At 52.0% G+C, this 18,455-nt stretch overlaps 1 protein-coding gene across 4 annotated transcripts; it reads left to right on the top strand.

Moving 5' to 3' along the window:
* The first annotated feature begins 730 nt into the window (after positions 1–730).
* On the top strand, positions 731–17,883 carry RASSF2 (Ras association domain family member 2). Of its 4 annotated transcripts, none has more exons than XM_040087651.2 (12): positions 731–858; positions 2,117–2,269; positions 5,145–5,223; positions 8,933–9,008; positions 10,125–10,276; positions 11,781–11,869; positions 13,545–13,693; positions 13,773–13,874; positions 14,382–14,433; positions 15,489–15,610; positions 16,423–16,520; positions 16,687–17,883. In XM_040087651.2, exons 3-12 carry the CDS (start codon positions 5,165–5,167, stop codon positions 16,754–16,756), a joined length of 969 nt encoding a protein of 322 aa, XP_039943585.1. In that variant the 5' UTR covers positions 731–858; positions 2,117–2,269; positions 5,145–5,164; the 3' UTR covers positions 16,757–17,883. The 4 variants fall into 4 exon arrangements, with proteins under 4 accessions (XP_039943585.1, XP_058279731.1, XP_039943584.1 ...); XM_040087650.2 differs by lacking the exon at positions 731–858 and adding an exon at positions 1,578–1,635; XM_058423748.1 differs by lacking the exon at positions 2,117–2,269 and having other exon boundaries at positions 807–858.
* Positions 17,884–18,455: the final 572 nt, after the last annotated feature.

Below are 18,455 nucleotides of genomic sequence, written 5' to 3'. Positions count from 1 at the left end.
CCGTGGAGTTGGTTCCTCGCCCTGCCGTGGAGGCAGCGTCAGCCTCGCAGCTGCAGGGAGCCCTCACAGGGCAGGAATGGCTCAGAGTCCTTCGATTTGGTAAAAAAATCCCCCCCATCCAGGCTCCAGCCTCCTCCCCACAGCCCGTGCACTGATGGCAGCGAGAAGGACACGGCAAAAATCAGGATTTAACCCGAATTCCGCAGCCAAGATTCCCCGGCACTCCCGCAGGTGCCCGCCCCAAGCCCCGGATTTATTTTTATTTTTCTGTTTGCATCCACCCCACGAGCTGAGGGTCAGGGGAAGCTCTCCCTGCATTTGAGGCCGAATCCCTGGGGTTTAGGGCCGGCTCCATTGTGCTCTCTTCCCACCACAAAGGGCCTCTCATCCCCGGCAGCCCTCGAGATGCTGCTGGAATATCAATCCTGACCCGGCCCCGCTCACTTTCGCCGAGTCAGTGCTTCCCTGAGCCAGATGGCTCCTCCAGAACTTCTCGTATTTTACATAGAAATCCAGGAAAATAAGGGGGAAAGGCCCATTCCAGGCTGTGCCTGCAGAGACGCCTGTTTGGCTCAAGCAGCTGCTTTGATTATTTCTTTGTTTTGGGGTTGGATTTTTTTTTTTTTTTTCCCTTTCGTGTGGGCTGTTTCTAGGCAAATTCCTTAAAAAGAAAAAAAAGCTCAGAGAAGCCACAAAGCACTGGGAAAGGTCAGGAGCAGACAAAGGAGGAGGGACACGGCCGCTGCTCCTCTGGAATACTGAACTCCCCCAAACTCTCTCCAAACTCTCCCTGGGGTGCTGGGACTGGATGTGCAGGATGGGACCCCGATCCTGGGAGCGCTGAGTGCCGGCTCAGAGGTAACTGTGACCCCCAGCTGCAGCTGCTGCTTCCAGGCAGATTTGATTTGATTTGAATTTATTTCCTCCATCCCCTTCTCGGGGGCGGTTTTGGATCCGAGTGGGATCCCAAGGCCGAGGTTGGGAACGAGAAACACGACAGCCAAGCGTGCAGCCTGCGTGGCTCTGGCACTGGATATCCCAGGATTTGGGGCTTTTACAGGCAGAAATAACTGCTCCAGCCTGCGTGATGCAGCCCACAAAGCTCCTTCTGGGAATTCTGGACAAAGCTGGAGCTGATTCTGAGAGCGTTTCCAGCCTGGCTGCGTGGGATGGGGATTCCTTTGGGATTCTGGTCTTGGTGAAAGGGTTGTAGAATCCCTTGGGATCCTGTTCCTGACAGGAATTGGGGCATCTTTCGGGATCCTGGTTGTGACTCTGGGGATGGGGTGTCTGTTGGGACGCTGGTCTTGGCACCAGGGATGGAGAACCCTTTCAGACCCTGGTCCTGAGGCACAACCCGGGTGAGCCAGGGTGTCCTTCGGGAATCCAGAACCTGTCCCAGGGTCGTTGCTGGAGCATCCTTCTGTTTGTCCGGGCGGGGATAACCCGGCTTCCTGAGGCGGCATCCTTTGGGATGCCCACTCCCGGAAGGGATCCGGGTTCCGGGATGACCCCGGCTGCGGGACTCGGTGTCCCCCGCGCTGCCGCCCCCGGCCCCGCCCGCGCCCCGCCCCGCCCATGGGCGGTGCTCCGGGGGCACCGGCTGCGAGCGGAGCGGCACCGGCACGGCACCGGGTGAGTGCGGGCGGGATGGGGCGTCCTCATCCCCGTCCTCATCCCCATCCCGGTCTCTATCCCCATCCCCGTCCCCTGCTCGGGGAGCGGCCCCGGGGCCGAGCCGCGCTCCCCCCGCAGCCGCGGCCGCAGCGAGCGGAGGCGCAAACCGCGCTCACCGCGCCGGCAGCGAGGGGGGACCCGGGCGCCACCCTCGGGTGTCACCTCGGCACCCTCCGAGCGCCCTCAGCATCGCCCTCCGCGCCGGGCTGGAGCTGCCGCAGCGCCCGCGGCTCCCAGCCGGGCACGGCATCTCCCGGTCCCGTCCGCCCGGCTGGGACCCGCGAGGAGCCCCGGTGGGCACCGGCTCCTCCCGGAGGGCTTCACCCTGAGCGCTCCCAGTGCCTCCCCTCGGCCGTCCCCGAGCGAGCCGGCACCGCCAGGGCATCTCCGGCGGCTCTGCCTCGGCTCAGCGGTCCCTCCTTCCCCTCTCCCCTTCCAGGACGGAGCGATCGGGCCGGAGAACAATAGCGGCGCTGGAAAACAATGGAGCCGCCGCAGCTCCCCGCGTAGGGATGCGGGCCGGACGCGGGGCAGGAATCGCAGCCCAGGAGTAGCGGCCGGGCCGGAGGCAGCGCAGGATCCGCGGGACGCGGTGAGCGCTCGGCCGCGTCCCATCGTGCCCCGACACCGCGGAGCTGCTGGAGGCTCCAGCGCGCTCCGGGCGATGCTCTGCTACCGAGCGCGGCGGGATCGAGGATCGAAGCGCCCTTGGGCCGGTTAAAAGCCGCCCCGGGCTGCGGGGGCAGGAGGGAGCAGCGCGGCCTCCCCGGGGAGCGGGATATTCCCACAATCCCTCAGCCGCGCCAGATCCGCGGGGATGCTGCTGCCGAGGCTCCCGTGTGCTGCGGCGGGAGTGGGACCGAGGCAGCAAAAACCCCCCAGAAACGCAGATTTCTTTGCAGGAGCAGGGAAGGACATCTCTGTCCTGCTGAAAACGCGCGTTTGGGGCGGGTTGTCACTTTTTTTCTCGTTCTGTTGCTCTGGAGCTCAGCGGGAGCCGTGAGCGCGGCCAGGCTCCCTCAGGTTGGGCTGCAGGGATGCGGGAAGGGATTTAGGGAGGTTGTTTTTCGGGAGGGGAACCAGGCTGAGCTCCGTGGGGTCGGTCAGGCCTGGGAGCAGCCGGGAGGAGGCAGAGAGGGCCGGAACCCTCCTGCGGCGGGCACGGGGCGTTGGTTCCGTCTGGAGCTGCGCTAAAAGCGCTTTGCAAAGCGCCAGGAGAGGCTCGGGCCGGGCAGGGCACGGCGGAAACGCGTCAGCTCCGAGCGGGGAAACTGAGGCACGGGGGTGCCGGGAACGGAGACGGCCCCAAACCGCCACGGTTGAGCAATGGAGCAACTTCCACTTTGATCTGGGTGATTTCCAGCCTTTTTCCAAAGCCGTGGTGGGATGTCCGGGGCCGTCAGTGCCTGGCCTCTGCTGGGGAATCTCCGGGAGCTGCCTCTCCCCTCCACTCCCAGCCTGGTTCTCCGCAGACCCAAAAAAGGAAGAATTTGCCCCTTTTCCTCAGTGCTAGGAAGGGGATGTGATGACGGAGGCGAAGGTGGCAGAGCCGGGGCGTAAACAGGAAACGACTCCTCAGCACGGGAGGATGAACCTGCGCCTCGGAGCTCCCCTTCCACCCCAAAATCGGCCTTTTTTTTATGGCTGCACTTCACCCCCCGTGTCTCCTTCGAGGGAACTGGGATTTTGGCTTCACCCCTTGGCATCGCCTGGATGCTCTGGAGCAAAGCTCCCAGTGGTACCAAAGGCTCCACCCTGGGCTGCTCTAGGAGGTTTTTTTTAACTCACTTTGGTATTTTTGCTGCTCTAGGAAGGGGGTTTTCTTTCACTCACTTTGATGTTTTTGGCACCATTTTCACCCTTGCCAGGAGCAGCGTCCTTTAATCCTCCTGGAATATCCCCAGAGCTTTTCAAATCTTGCCAGGGGACACTCCATGAGCAGGATGCTCATTCCTGCCATTCCTGCACCTCCCAGCTGGGAACCCTCAAATCTGGGGTCCCGCACGCAGCTGCTGCCCCCAGACCCCAATGGGTTTATCCCAAACCCATGAGCCAAAATCCCAGTACCATTTTTGATGGATAAATAAGATTATTCCTGAGTTCGTTCCCTGTGGAGAATGGATGGATGCAGGAGAGGCGGCTGCTGGCTGCAGGAGGAGTCTTGGTGCTGGATTTTGCCAAATTCTGCCAGATTTTGCCTGGTTTTGCCGAAACGCCCACGCGGTTCCTCAGCTGCTCAGGAAGCCCAAAGCTTTGTCAGCTCTTCCGTGATTTTTTTGGTGCCGACTTTTTCTTCTGCTTTTTCTCCGAGCCCCAGGGCTGGGCTGATTTCCTGCCCTTCCCCTCCTGCTCCAGGTCCAGCACGGCCTCGTGTGGGGTTTCAAACCCACCACAGAATATTTTTGCTGTTGCCGATCAATTTTTATCGTGTGGGGCGGAACCCCGGGATCGCTGCCGTGCAGAGGCTTTGGGGTTTTGGTTCATCCTCTGACAGGTTTTACTGCCTTGACCTGGATTTTGGTGTGGAATTGGGTGTTTTTCTTTCAGGAAAAGGGGGTTTTTTTCTCACATGGGACTGGGAGGAAGCACATGGCAAAGTGGGAGGTGGAAGAAAACAGCAGCTTGTGGAGCAAATGTTTTTTCTTACCTCAGTTTCTCTCCTAGGAGGAGGGAAGGGAGGGAAAAGACCCTGAAAAGTCAAATCCTGTCTAGGATTTTGTCCAAGGAAAAGTAGGACCCCAGAAGCCCTTTTCTCATCATTCAAAGCCACTCCAGTTCCACATTCTGAGGTCTCTTTGATGTTCGATTTCCAAACTCTCCTGAGCCCACGAGCAGCCAAGGGCTTCACCCCAAACCCCAGTTTCATTCCCTTCTGTAGCATCCAAAAATCACACTTGAGATCTAAGCCAGGGCCTGTCCCAGGGTGGGATTTTGGGGATTCTCCAAGCATTTGTGTGCCCCAAAAGTCCAGCTGGGGTCATTAAAAAAAAAGCTGATGGATTGGCTCAGAACCTCTGCCTCTTTGGAGAATCATCCCTGGTGCCACCACAGGGGCGGGGATGGCTCAGGAAAGCAGCAGCTGGACCCAGACCCGCACGTTTGAAGTTTTGTCAGATGAAAAAAAGAGTAAAATGATCGGAGAAAAGGAACAATTCCCACTTAATCCCACTCCCAGCCGCAGCTCTGGCGTCGCTGGGACACCCGCGGATGCTCCAAATGCAAATTTAGCGTAAGGGTATCTCGGCGGGGATTAAATTTTCAGTGAGCTCGCGGCGCCTCTTGCCCTTATCTGATCTCGCTCCTTCCCCACCGCTTTCCCCGGAGGAGCCGCACCGAGCTCCGCCCGCGCCTCCGGGGCCTTTCCCAGCGCCGGGAGGGGTTCATTTTTATTTCCCGTTCTCCAGGGGAGGGTGGCGGGATGCGGGGATGGAGCGGCGCCCCTGAGGTCCCTCTGGTCCCTCCCGCAGCTCGGCTCCCATGCCCCGCGATGGAGTTGGGCGGCGGAGGGGACGCGGTGCCCTGCGGGAAGGACAAATTCATCTCCAGGTAAAGCGCCGGGAGGGCGCGGGGCGGGGACGGGGAATGCGGGATGTGATGGGAATGGCTGATGCGGTGTGTGGTGTGTCACCTGTGACCCAAAATATGCAATGTCTAACGGTGTATACCAGTATATAACAATATACAATATATGCCAACATCTAACTGTGTCTACCAATATATAACAGTATATAACAATATACAATATATACCAACATCTAACTGTATCTACCAATATATACCAGTATATACCAGTATATAACAATATACAATATATACCAACATCTAACTGTATCTACCAATATATACCAGTATATAACAATATACAATATACAATATATACCAACATCTAACTGTGTCTACCAATATATAACAGTATATACCAGTATATAACAATATACAATATATACCAACATCTAACTGTATCTACCAATATATAACTGTATATAACAGTATATAACAATATACAATATATACCAACATCTAACTGTATCTACCAATATATAACTGTATATAACAGTATATAACAATATACAATATATACCAACATCTAACTGTGTCTACCAATATATAATAGTATATAACAATATACAATATATACCAACATCTAACTGTGTCTACCAATATATAACAGTATATAACAGTATATAACAATATACAACATATACCAACATCTAACTGTATCTTCCAATATATAACAGTATATACCAGTATATAACAATATACAATATATGCCAACATCTAACTGTATCTACCAATATATACCAGTATATACCAGTATATAACAATATACAATATATACCAACATCTAACTGTGTCTACCAATATATACCAGTATATAACAATATACAATATATACCAACATCTAACTGTATCTTCCAATATATAAGAGTATATAACAGTATATAACGATATACAATATATACCAACATCTAACTGCGTCTACCAATATATAACAGTATATAACAATATACAATATATGCCAACATCTAACTGTATCTACCAATATATAACAGTATATACCAGTATATAACAATATACAATATATACCAACATCTAACTGTATCTTCCAATATATAACAGTATATAACAGTATATAACATATACAATATCTAACAGTATATAACAATGTATAACAGTATATAACAATGTATAACAGTATATAACAATATATACCAACATCTAACTGTATCTACCGATATATAACAGTATATAACACTATCTACCGATATATAACAGTATATAACAGTTTATGACAATATGCAATACCTAACAGTGTATACCAATGTATAACAGTACATAACAATATACAATATATAACAGCATGTAACAATATATACCAACATCTAACTGCATCTACCAATATATAACAGTATATAACAGTATATACCTATGTATAACAGTGTATAACAATGTATACCAACATCTAACTATATCTACCAATATATTACAGTATATAACAATATATACAATATCTAACAGTATATACCAATGTATAACAGCACATAACTATATTTACCAATATATAACAGTATATACCAATATATAACAGCGTACAAAAATATATACCAACATCTAACTGTATCTAACAGTATCTAACAGTATCCAACAATATACAACAATATCTAACAGTATCTAACAATATACAATATATAACAACATGTAACAATATAAACACCTATATCTACCACTATGTAACAATATCTAACAGTATCTACCAATATATAACAGCATATACCAATATATACCACCATATAACAATATAAAGCATTATAAATACAATATATAACATATTCTCTATTACCGATAACATAAAATATTTCTTTGAGATAAATGTATGTGATATATTGATTGTATATATATTATATAAAATATACAATGTATAACTTATAACAACATGTACCAATATATAACAATACATAACAATATATAATAATATAACAAACTATATGTAACAGTATCTAACATTATAAACACAATATAAATAAAATATATGACACAATATCCATTACCTATAACACACAATATTTCTTCGAGATAAATATATCTCATATACAGCTAATATATCTAACATATAACAATATATAGCGATATATTGCAATATATAACAATATGTAACGATAGGTAACAATAGATAATGATATGTAACAGTATCCAACATGATAAATACAACACGTAACACTATAAACACAAACTATAACAATATAAATACATGACACATTATCCATGACCTATAACACAAAATGTTTCTTCGAGATAAATATATATTTTATATATAGAGGTAATATATCTAACATCTAACAATACATAGCACTATATAGCGATAGATAACAATATGTAACAATAGATAACAATAGATAGCAATAGATAACAATAGATAACAATAGATAACATATAACAATATATAACATGATAAATACAACACATAACACTATAAACACAACCCATAATGATATAAATACAATATATAACACATTATCCATGACACACAATAATTCTTTGAGCTGGAAGGATGGGAGAGACCCTGGGGTTTAACTCAGTTCAGAGGGTTTTGGAAAGAAAAAAACATTCTGGGTGAAAAAAAGGCAATTTCCTTAACAAGAAAATGGTCTTTGGTGGAACTTTGACTTTTTCCTTAGCAGTGTGACCAAATGCTCTATGAACTCCCATAAAAAAAATAGGATTTGCTGAAAAAGTCCTGACTAATAATTGTTCTTCTCTTCTTTGGGAAAGAAGTTAAATGATCCTTAAGTCTGAAGGGGGATTTAAAAGGAGAGAAAGCAAAAAGGTGATGTTTTCCCTAACCCCAAATGTGATAACCAAAAGGTGATATTTCCCCTAACACCAAATATGATAACAAAAACGTGATATTTTTCCGCTCTCCTGACCCCAAATCCCCAGGGCTCAGGGATTCAGCTGCTTTCTGTCAGCTGAGCATCCTGAACCTCCCTCAGCCAGCGCAGCTTTGGGAATTATGGCCGGAGGCGTCGTGTCCTGTGACTCGTGGCTGGGCTCAGCCAGCCTGCCGTGGCTCGGTTTTTATTTTTCAAGGTGTTTTTTTTTTTTAATTGCTGTCGTTTATTTATTTTCTTCTTCTTCTCATAGATCTCTTCGTTTCAACCTTTGAAATTATATTTTTATCTTGACTTTTGTCCTTATTTTTTAATTTTTGTTTTTATCACGAATTTGCCCCCGGAGCCGGGCTCGGAGCTTTGCTCTGAGCTCGAGGCTGACGTGATCACTTCGCCTGTGATCGCTTGTGACTCCAGTGTGACCCCCAGAAAACTGATTTATTTTTCAGCCTCGTGACCGACTGCCCCGAGCTCTGATGCGGTTTCTTGTGCCTTTTTTGGAAGATTTATGGGGGACAAAGTCAAGGAGAGCTTCTCCCCCTAATTGTTGGACCCCCTGCAAAAACCTTCACTAAGGGAGGTCTGGAAGAGGCAAAAGACCCCAAGTCTACCTCAAATAAAGCAATTTTTGGGTCCCCAGCAGCACAGCGGGTTCCTCAGGCAGGGAAGCAACTCCTGCTTTCCGCTGGGTCCACCCCGGACAGCTCAGGGGTCACTGGGTGGTGCCTGCAGCATCTCACCCCAAACCCCAAACCCCATCTCAGCTCCATTTTTTTCCCATTTTTTCCCATTTTTTCCCAATTTTTTCCCATTTTTTTCCCATTTTTTCCCATTTTTCCCCCATTTTTTCCCATTTTTCCCCCCAGGAATGAGCTGCTCCTGCACCTGAAGACCTACAACATCTACTACGAGGGGCAGAACCTGCAGCTGCGGCACCGGGAGGTGAGAAATGCCCTGGGCAGGGGGAAACTGAGGGAACCGAGGCAGAGGATCATGGAATCAGGGAATGGTTTGGGTGGGAAGGGATCTTAACTCAAACCTGTCCCACCCCTGCCATGGCAGGGACACCTCCCACTGTCCCAGGGTGCCCAACCCGGCCTTGGACACTTCCAGGGATCCAGGGGCAGCCTCAGCTCCTCTGGGAATTCCATCCCAGCCCTTCCCCACCCTCACAGCCAGGAATTCCTGAAATCCCATCTAACCATGGACTGGAGGGGACATTCAGGATGATCTCACTCCGACCCCCTGCAGTGGGTGTGGACACCTCCCACTCCCTGAGGGTGCTCCAAGCCCCATCCTTGGGCTCTGTGAACTGGATCTAATGGATCCTCCCAGTGGAGATGGAATTCTCCCTGAGGTTCACCCAATGGAGATGGAATTCTCCTTCAGGTTCACCCAGTGGAGATGGAGATGGAATTCTCCCTGAGGTTCACCCAGTGGAGATGGAATTCTCCCTGAGGTTCACCCAGTGGAGATGGATATGGAATTCTCCCTGAGGTTCACCCAGTGGAGGTGGAGATGGAATTCTCCCTGAGGTTCACCCAATGGAGATGGAATTCTCCTTCAGGTTCACCCAGTGGAGATGGAGATGGAATTCTCCCTGAGGTTCACCCAGTGGAGATGGAATTCTCCCTGAGGTTCACCCAGTGGAGATGGAATTCTCCCTGAGGTTCACCCAGTGGAGATGGAATTCTCCCTGAGGTTCACCTAGTGGATATGGAATTCTCCCTGAGGTTCACCCAGTGGAGAAGGAATCCTCCTGAGGTTCATCCCACAGCTCCCAGTCCTTGGGCACTGCCGGATCCTGTGCCCAGGTCCAGCTGGGCGGTGGCAGCTCCCCGACCCCGCAGGGTCACCACGGAGTTTTCCGTGGTTTGTCCCAGTGAAGCCACCTTGGCTGTCCCCAGCCCTGATTTGCCTCAGTACAGCTCCCAGGAGGATCTGCCCCTCACCAGCCCCAGGAGCCCCAAAAGTCACAGAACCACGGAAAATTCGGGTTGGGAAAGAGCTCACAGGCCGCAGCCCCCACCCCACGTTCCCGATCCGTGTCTGCCGCAGGAGGAAGGGGAGCTGATCGTGGAGGGGCTGCTGAACATCTCGTGGGGGCTGCGCCGCCCCATCCGCCTGCAGATGCAGGACGACAACCAACGCATCCGCCCGCCGCCCTCCTCCTCCTCCTGGCACTCGGGCTGCAACCTGGGCGCCCATGGGTGAGTGCGGGGCAGAGGCAGCCCCCAAAACGGGCAGACAGAGCCAGAAAATGGGCAGGCACCCACAAAAACCATGTTCAGCCCCAAAACACAGAGAGCCCCAAAAACAGGCAGAGTGCCCCAAAACCTCACACAGACAGCCCCCAAACACACACACAGCCCCCAAAACACACACAGACAGCCCCCAAAACCTCACACAGACAGCCCCAAAACTTCACACACACAGCCCCCGAAACACACACACACAGCCCCCAAAACACACACACACAGCCCCCAAAACCTCACACAGACAGCCCCCAAAACACACACAGAGAGCCCCAAAAACAGGCAGAGTGCCCCAAAACCTCGCACAGACAGCCCCCAAACACACACACACAGCCCCCAAAACCTCACACAGACAGCCCCAAAACCTCACACACACAGCCCCCAAAACCTCACACAGACAGCCCCCAAACACACACACAGCCCCCAAAACCTCACACAGACAGCCCCAAAACCTCACACAGACAGCCCCAAAACACACACACACAGCCCCCAAAACACACACACACAGCCCCCAAAACTTCACACAGACAGCTCCAAAACACACACACACAGCCCCCAAAACACACACACACAGCCCCCAAAACTTCACACAGACAGCCCCAAAACCTCACACAGACAGCCCCAAAACACACACACAGCCCCCAAAACACACACACACAGCCCCCAAAACTTCACACAGACAGCCCCAAAACCTCACACAGACAGCCCCAAAACACACACACAGCCCCCAAAACACACACACACAGCCCCCAAAACTTCACACAGACAGCCCCAAAACACACACACAGCCCCCAAAACACACACACACAGCCCCCAAAACTTCACACAGACAGCCCCCAAAACACACACACAGCCCCCAAAACCTCACACACACAGCCCCCAAAACCTCACACAGACAGCCCCAAAACACACACACACAGCCCCCAAAACCTCACACACACAGCCCCAAAACCTCACACAGCCCCCAAAACACACAGAGACAGCCCCCAAAACTTCACACAGACAGCCCCCAAAACACATTCAGCCCCACAAACAGGCAGAGTGCCCCAAAACCTCACACAGACAACCCCAAAACTTCACACAGCTGGCCACAAAAATACAGACAGCCTCCAAAACACATTCAGCCCCAAAACATTCAGCCTCAGAACCGGGCAGAGAGCCCCAAAACCACAGACAAGGAGCCCCGAAACTTCACACAGACAGCCCCCAAAACACACACACGGCCCCCAAAACACACACACGGCCCCCAAAACACACAGGCACCCCCAAACCACCCCAGCCTCCCCCCGGCCCAGCCCCTCAGGGTTTGCTGTTGCATCCCCAGCTGCCTCCTCCCGGATTTCTGTCCCAGCTGGAATCAGCAGCGAGGGGGGATGAGGGGCAGAGATTCCCGGGATTGCCATTCCCTCTGTGCCCGCACCCTCGGCCAGGACACCCACGGCCCCTGTGTCCTCTCCAGGTCCGTGCTGAAGCCCAGCACCCTGCCGGACATCCCGGTGACGGACGGGAACCCCGCACCCGGCACGGAGCATCCCGGGAATGGCGCAGGTGAGCCGGGCTCGGATCCACCGGGATCGCTCCCGGTGCTGCCTCTGCTCCGGTTTTATTCGGGAGAACACAAACCGGGCTTTGTCCTTAACTCCACACTCGGTTTCCCATCCTGCTCCAGCTCAGCCGCCCCCAAAGCACCTTGAATTGTTTTATTCAGTCTTTTCCCGGACGGACCAAAACTCGATGATCTCAAAGGTTTTTTGGGTTTTTTTTTCCAACCTCAACGATTCCCTGATTCCCAAGGGTTTTTTTTTTTTTTTTTCTTTTTCTGGGGGAAGGGGCAGCGGTGAGATGCGCTGGATGTTGGAAAGGAACGGGGGGATGGAGCAGAAATCCCCCGAGGGATTGCAGGGAAAAGGAGGAGAAGGATGTTGGAGCTTCCCCTTCCCGGAGGCTCCGCGTTTCGGGAAGAAGAATGGGAGCACTGGGAGCGCGTTACCATGGAGAAGCCTCCGCTGGTGCGAAGTTTGTCCCCGTGTTTGTCCCTCTCGGTTCCTCCTCTGCAGAGGGGGAAGAGCTCGGCCGCAGCTCCGTTAACCCTTTGTGCTCGGGAGCGGGGCCGGGCTGTCCCACGGGGAATTCCCGCAGGGAAATCCCGCTGGATGCGGTCTGCTCGTTCAGCTCTGGCAGATGTTCTTGGTTTGGGGTGTTTGGGGTAAAGAAGGACGAGCTCATCCTTTTGGGAGGAGCTGAGCCCTTGCAAAACTTGACCCACGAACCCCCAGCCGTGCTCCTCCAACTTTTTCCCTTTTTCTTTTTGCTCTCCCCACTCACAACACTTTCCTCCCTTAATTAAATCTTTCCCACCCCACATCACCCCACCACGATTCCCCTCAGCTTTACGGCCTCGATCCTCTGCCAGCACATAAGAAAAAAAGCGTTTTTATTAAAATTTCCCCTAAAATCCAGTAAAACTCAGTGCCCGGCGTGCATGCACGGCTCCTCCCAGTGCTCGGTCACAGTTGGTGCCGCTGGAGCAGCTCCTGCCGGAGATTTCTCCCTGCTGCAGACATGCTTTGAATTAAAACACCCAGAGCTGGAGCCCGAGAGGTTCATTAAAAATGGATGAAGAGCTGGTTTATAATAATCTGGATCCAGGCCAGTTTTCATGCAGAGATCTGAGGCTCTGCCCTCGTTTGCTGCTCTCATTAAAGGGAAGGAGAACAGAGAAAGTTAAATTATGGAAAAGAGAGGGAAGATGCTCGAGTTCCCAGGAGAAGGGGTTTTATCCAGGTAGCAGCATGGATTTAGCGGTTAATTCTGAATTAATGACCTTCCTCGGGAGCTGGGGGAGAATAAACCAGCTGCTGTGGTTTGAACGTGTCCTGGGAAGTTTGTTGGGGAGAGAAGTTTGTTCTTGGGGTGAGGATTTCTGCGTCCAGGTGGGGACTCCCAGTGGCCGTTCTGCAGCAGGAAAATTCTGGAATCACAGAATCCCCTGAGTGGGAAGGGACCAGAGGGATCTTTGACCCAGCTCCCAGGACACGCCGTGCTGGGAGCGTTACCCAAAACCTCCAGGAGCTCCAGAGCAGAGCCCCGGGCGCTTCCCCCTTGTCCCCATCTGTGCATCCCCGGCAGCGTTCTCCAAACGCTCCTGGAGCTCCAGAGGAGAACCAGGGCGGCTCCCACCGTCCCCGGTCCCCATGCCCAAGGTCCCGGGGGTGTTTTGCAGCCCCCAGGCCGGCGGACGAGGCCCCGCAGCTGATGCGGACCCGCAGCGACGTCGGGGTGCGGCCCCGCGGCAGCGCCCGCACGCCCGGGGAGCAGCGGCGGCTGCGGCGGCACCGCTTCTCCATCAACGGCCACTTCTACAACCACAAGGTGAGTCCGGCGTTCCCGGGATCCCGGGGGGATCCGGGGGGATCCGGGCAGCGCCCTCAGCGCTGTCTGTGCCCCGCAGACCTCGGTGTTCACGCCCGCCTACGGCTCGGTCACCAACGTGCGCATCAACAGCACCATGACCACGCCGCAGGTGCTCAAACTGCTGCTGAACAAATTCAAGGTACGGGCACCACTCCCCGGGCTGCTCCGAGTGCGGAGTTCGTGTTGTATTTAAAACAAATTAATGTGTTTGCTTCATTTAAAAATTAATTATATTTTATTTATATTTATAAATATACATATAAAATATGCATGCAGATTATTTATATACATATACACATATAAAAATATTTAAACCATATCTATGTAATTTGCAGATTATATATATGAATTTTACGTGTGTTTTATGTATATAATCTTTTCGTTATATATATAATCTGCATTCAGATTTCATGTGTATATATATGTATTTTTATGTGATGTATGTCTTTATATTACATATAAAATCTTTATATTATATGCATGAAATCTGCATCCAGATGATATATATATGTATCCATATATATGCATATCTATAGATAGATAGATACACACACATGTATGTGTGTGTGTGTGTGTGTATATGTGTGTGTGTATATATATATATATATATATATATATATTAGCAGAGCTCTGTATTTTCCCCCAGATCGAGAACTCTGCAGAGGAGTTTGCTCTGTACATGGTGCACACGAGTGGAGGTGAGTACCCCAAATTATCCCGGATGTGAGTGCCCCAAATCCCTGGACATGAGTACCCCAAATTATCCCGGATGTGAGTGCCCCAAATCCCTGGATGTGAGTGCCCCAAACCCCTGGATATGAGTTCCCCAAATCCCTCGATGTGAGTGCCCCAAATCCCTGGACGTGAGTGCCCCAAACCCCTGGATATGAGTTCCCCAAATCCCTCGATGTGAGTGCCCCAAATCCCTGGACATGAGTGCCCCAAACCCCTGGATGGGAGTTCCCCAAACCCCTGGATGTGAGTGCCCCAAATCCCTGGATGTGAGTGCCCCAAACCCCTGGATGGGAGTTCCCCAAACCCCTGGATGTGAGTGCCCCAAATCCCTGGATGTGAGTGCCCCAAACCCCTGGATGGGAGTTCCCCAAATCCCTGGATGTGAGTGCCCCAAATCCCTGGATGTGAGTGCCCCAAACCCCTGGATGGGAGTTCCCCAAACCCCTGGATGTGAGTGCCCCAAATCCCTGGATATGAGTTCCCCAAATCCCTCTATGTGAGTGCCCCAAATTATGCCAGATGTGAGTCCCCCAAACCCCTGGATATGAGTTCCCCAAACCCCTGGATGTGAGTGCCCCCAAATCCCTGGATGTGAGTGCCCCCAAATCCCTGGACATGAGTGCCCCAAACCCCTGGATGTGAGTGCCCCAAATCCCTGGACATGAGTGCCCCAAACCCCTGGATGTGAGTGCCCCAAATCCCTGGATGTGAGTTCCCCAAACCCCTGGATGTGAGTGCTCCAAATCCCTGGATGTGAGTTCCCCAAACCCCTGGATGTGAGTGCCCCAAATCCCTGGATGTGAGCGCCCCAAACCCCTGGATGTGAGTGCCCCAAACCCCTGGATGGGAGTTCCCCAAATCCCTGGATGTGAGTTCCCCAAACCCCTGCATGTGAGTGCCCCAAACCCCTGCATGTGAGTGCCCCAAACCCCCCAACCAGGAGCTCCCCAAATCCCCGCGGCGCTGCCGCCCCGGCCCCGGGCCCCCTTGTGCCGACGCCGCCGTTCTGGCGTTGCAGAGAAGCAGAAGCTGCGCGGCAGCGACTTCCCGCTGCTCGCCCGCATCCTGCAGGGCCCCTGCGAGCAGGTGTCCAAGGTGTTCCTCATGGAGAAAGACCAGGTGGAAGAGGTCACCTACGACGTGAGTGTCACCCTCGGGTGGGCTTGGAAAAACCCTGGGGATCGCCGGATCGTGGGGTGGTTTGGGTTGGGAGGGGCCTCAAATCTCATCCAGTGCCCCCCCCCCTGCCATGCCAGGGACACCTCCCACTGTCCCAGGCTGCTCCAAGCCCTGCCCAACCCGGCCTTGGACACTTCCAGGGATCCAGGGGCAGCCACAGCTGCTCTGGGAATTCCATCCCAGCCCCTCTCCGCCCCCACAAGGCGGAATTTCTCCCCAATGAACAGAAGCGTGTTGGGGCTGCAGGAGCTGCTCTGCTCCTGCGGTTCTCCGTGGAAACTCCCGATCCTACGGGAAACTCCTCGTTCTGTGTTCCGAGAGCAGCTTCCAGCTCCCAGGCGGAGCAGAGGCCGCCAGCCCCGTTGTGCCATGCCCAATCCCATCACGGAGGAGCCAGCCCAGCCTCGGGCAGAATCGGTGCTTTTCCCTTGTGCCATCTGCCAGCTCTCCAGGCCGGCCGTGCTCTGAAATCCCGGCTCAAAGCGGGAACTTCGGGGGGCGAATTTGGGCTCAGACAGCTCTGGGACTCTCGCACAGAGCTGCCTCTCACAGCCAGAGGGTGAATTAAAGTAAATAAAGCCCAGGCGGATCTTTTTTTACCATAATTACCCCGTGCTCGCTGGCTTGCGTGAGCTGAGGGTCGCAAGCGTAATTTTTTCAGGGTTTGCTGGAAAATTTTGGGCTCCTTGGTTAAATTTAAGGAGGGGATGGGAGGGGGGGGGGGTCAGTTCATCGCCCTCTTCACCATTTCCTGCTGCTCCTCTCCCTCCCAGGTCGCCCAGTACATCAAATTCGAGATGCCCATCCTCAGGAGCTTCATCCAGAAGCTGGAGGAGGAGGAGGATCGGGAAGTGAAGAAGCTGAAGCACAAGTACGTGGGGCTGGGTGGATGCTGGGAGGGCAGGACGCTCCTGGGGGGCTGCTTTGGTCCCAAAAAATCCATTTGCATGTAGCCCCGCATCCCCAGTGTGGGGTTTGCATTAATCCAGGATTTTCTTGGATGCTGGAGAATCCCCTTTCGTGCTGTGCCTCCCCAGATACTCCATCCTGCGGCTGATGATCGAGCAGAGGCTGGAGGAGATTTCTGAGGGCCCGACGGCGATGTGAGCGTCCGGGGGATGTGCTGCACCGAATCCCAACCCCGAAACGCTCCCGGTGTCCACCTGGATGGCCCCAGCCCCGAGCCGACCCTCCCTCCCACGCCTTCACCCCTGCAGGATCCTCGGGGGGCTCCTCCCAGGGAGGCTCTGGCTGGTGGCAGCTTCAGCCAAAAACCTCAAATCCCTGGAAAATGCAGGGAAAATAACAAAAAAAAAAAGGAAAAAGAGGAAATCTGTGAGCAGCACAAAGGCAAGGAGAGGGTTGAGCAAGGGCTGCCAGCATTCCAGAGCTGGAATTTTGGGGGTTCAGTTTGGGAATGCCCAACGTGGCTCCTGGTGAAGGACCTGCTGCTCGGCAGCGAGAGAGCACAAAAAAATTCCTCTTATTTTTAGCAAAAAAAGCACATTCCTACCGCAATAATTCACAGGCGTCGGGAGGATTTTGGAAATCCGAAGGGTTGGCTGAGATTTTGGGGCGGTTGAACCCTGACCTGAGGGCTCACAGGTGGATTTCCAGCACAGGAGAAAATCCCATTTTTTTCCAGCGCCTTCCCCAAACCTGCATCTGACCCCCTCCGTCCCCTGCTCTAATTTGCACTAATATTTAGGGATTTTTAAGAAAACCACGATGTCAAACCTCTCTGGTAGCTGTAAATGCCAAATAGCACTCGCAGGGATGGCTGAGGGCCTCGAGCGCCTCGAGGGATGCTGGATGGGAAAGGAGGGAAGGCAGGAGGTGGGGGAGGCAGAAATAAAGAGGATTTTATTTTCCAAATCCATTTTCCAGCAGTGCCAGCAAATGATCCTGGTGAAACCAGGACCAGACCGGCTCCATCAGCACAACCAGCTGGAAAAACCTCTTTCCTCCCAGGCTAAACCAGCAATATCCATTTTATACCTCGATGTGAACTAAACCTCTGACTTTCTCCCCCTCCCTTTGAGTTTTTGCAACGCATCTTTGTCATTTTTTCTCTTTTTTAAATTTTAATGGTACATTTTCCACCTTTAACTCATGTTCAGGAAAGTGTTGTACAGCGAGAGGAGCTTTTGGTGTGTCTGAAGGATGATTGTGGCACTGCTGCGTGGATTAACAAGGAAATGAAATAAAATATGTAGCAACTTAATGCCGAACGAAACCCCGAGTCAGAGCCTGGCTTGTCCAAGATAAAACACTTTGTGTGGGTAGAAATGCCATGGAAATGAGTAAAAAATGAGATAGGGGAAAAGAGTAAAACCTGCCTGAATCCCAGTGGAGAAATTCCCCAAGGAAAAAACGCTTTCACCTTCCAGATTTAGACTCACATCGAAATTCCAGGGGGATTTTTGGGGAATATTGGGCTGGTTTAGGGCTTACCCAGCCCTTAGGGATTATTTATTCCCAGGCACCGTTGGTCGGCAGCTTCCATCCCCTGGATATTTCTCTCCCAGAAGGTAAAACCGGGGTGGGTTTGGCTCTCCTGGAAGCTGAACTCGGCTCCCCGCAGGATGTCCCGGCTGTGCTGTCCCCGGAGCTCTGCCAGCCCCCCCCGTCCTCCCTCCCCGCGCAGGAGGGGCAGGACCTGCCGCTGATCCCACCGGGAAAAGTCGGGAGCGAGCCCAGCCTGGCGGGCACACGCGGGGACAGCCAGCACCGGCCCCGGCGCACGGGTAAGAGCAGCACCCTCGGATTTGTGGGGTGAAAAGGGGAGGAATTGGGCGCAGAGCGA

The sequence above is a fragment of the Hirundo rustica genome, chromosome 28 (genome assembly GCF_015227805.2).
Source record: "Hirundo rustica isolate bHirRus1 chromosome 28, bHirRus1.pri.v3, whole genome shotgun sequence".
Classification (NCBI taxonomy): Eukaryota; Metazoa; Chordata; class Aves; order Passeriformes; family Hirundinidae; genus Hirundo; species Hirundo rustica.
This window is presented reverse-complemented; position numbering and strand designations above follow the sequence as displayed.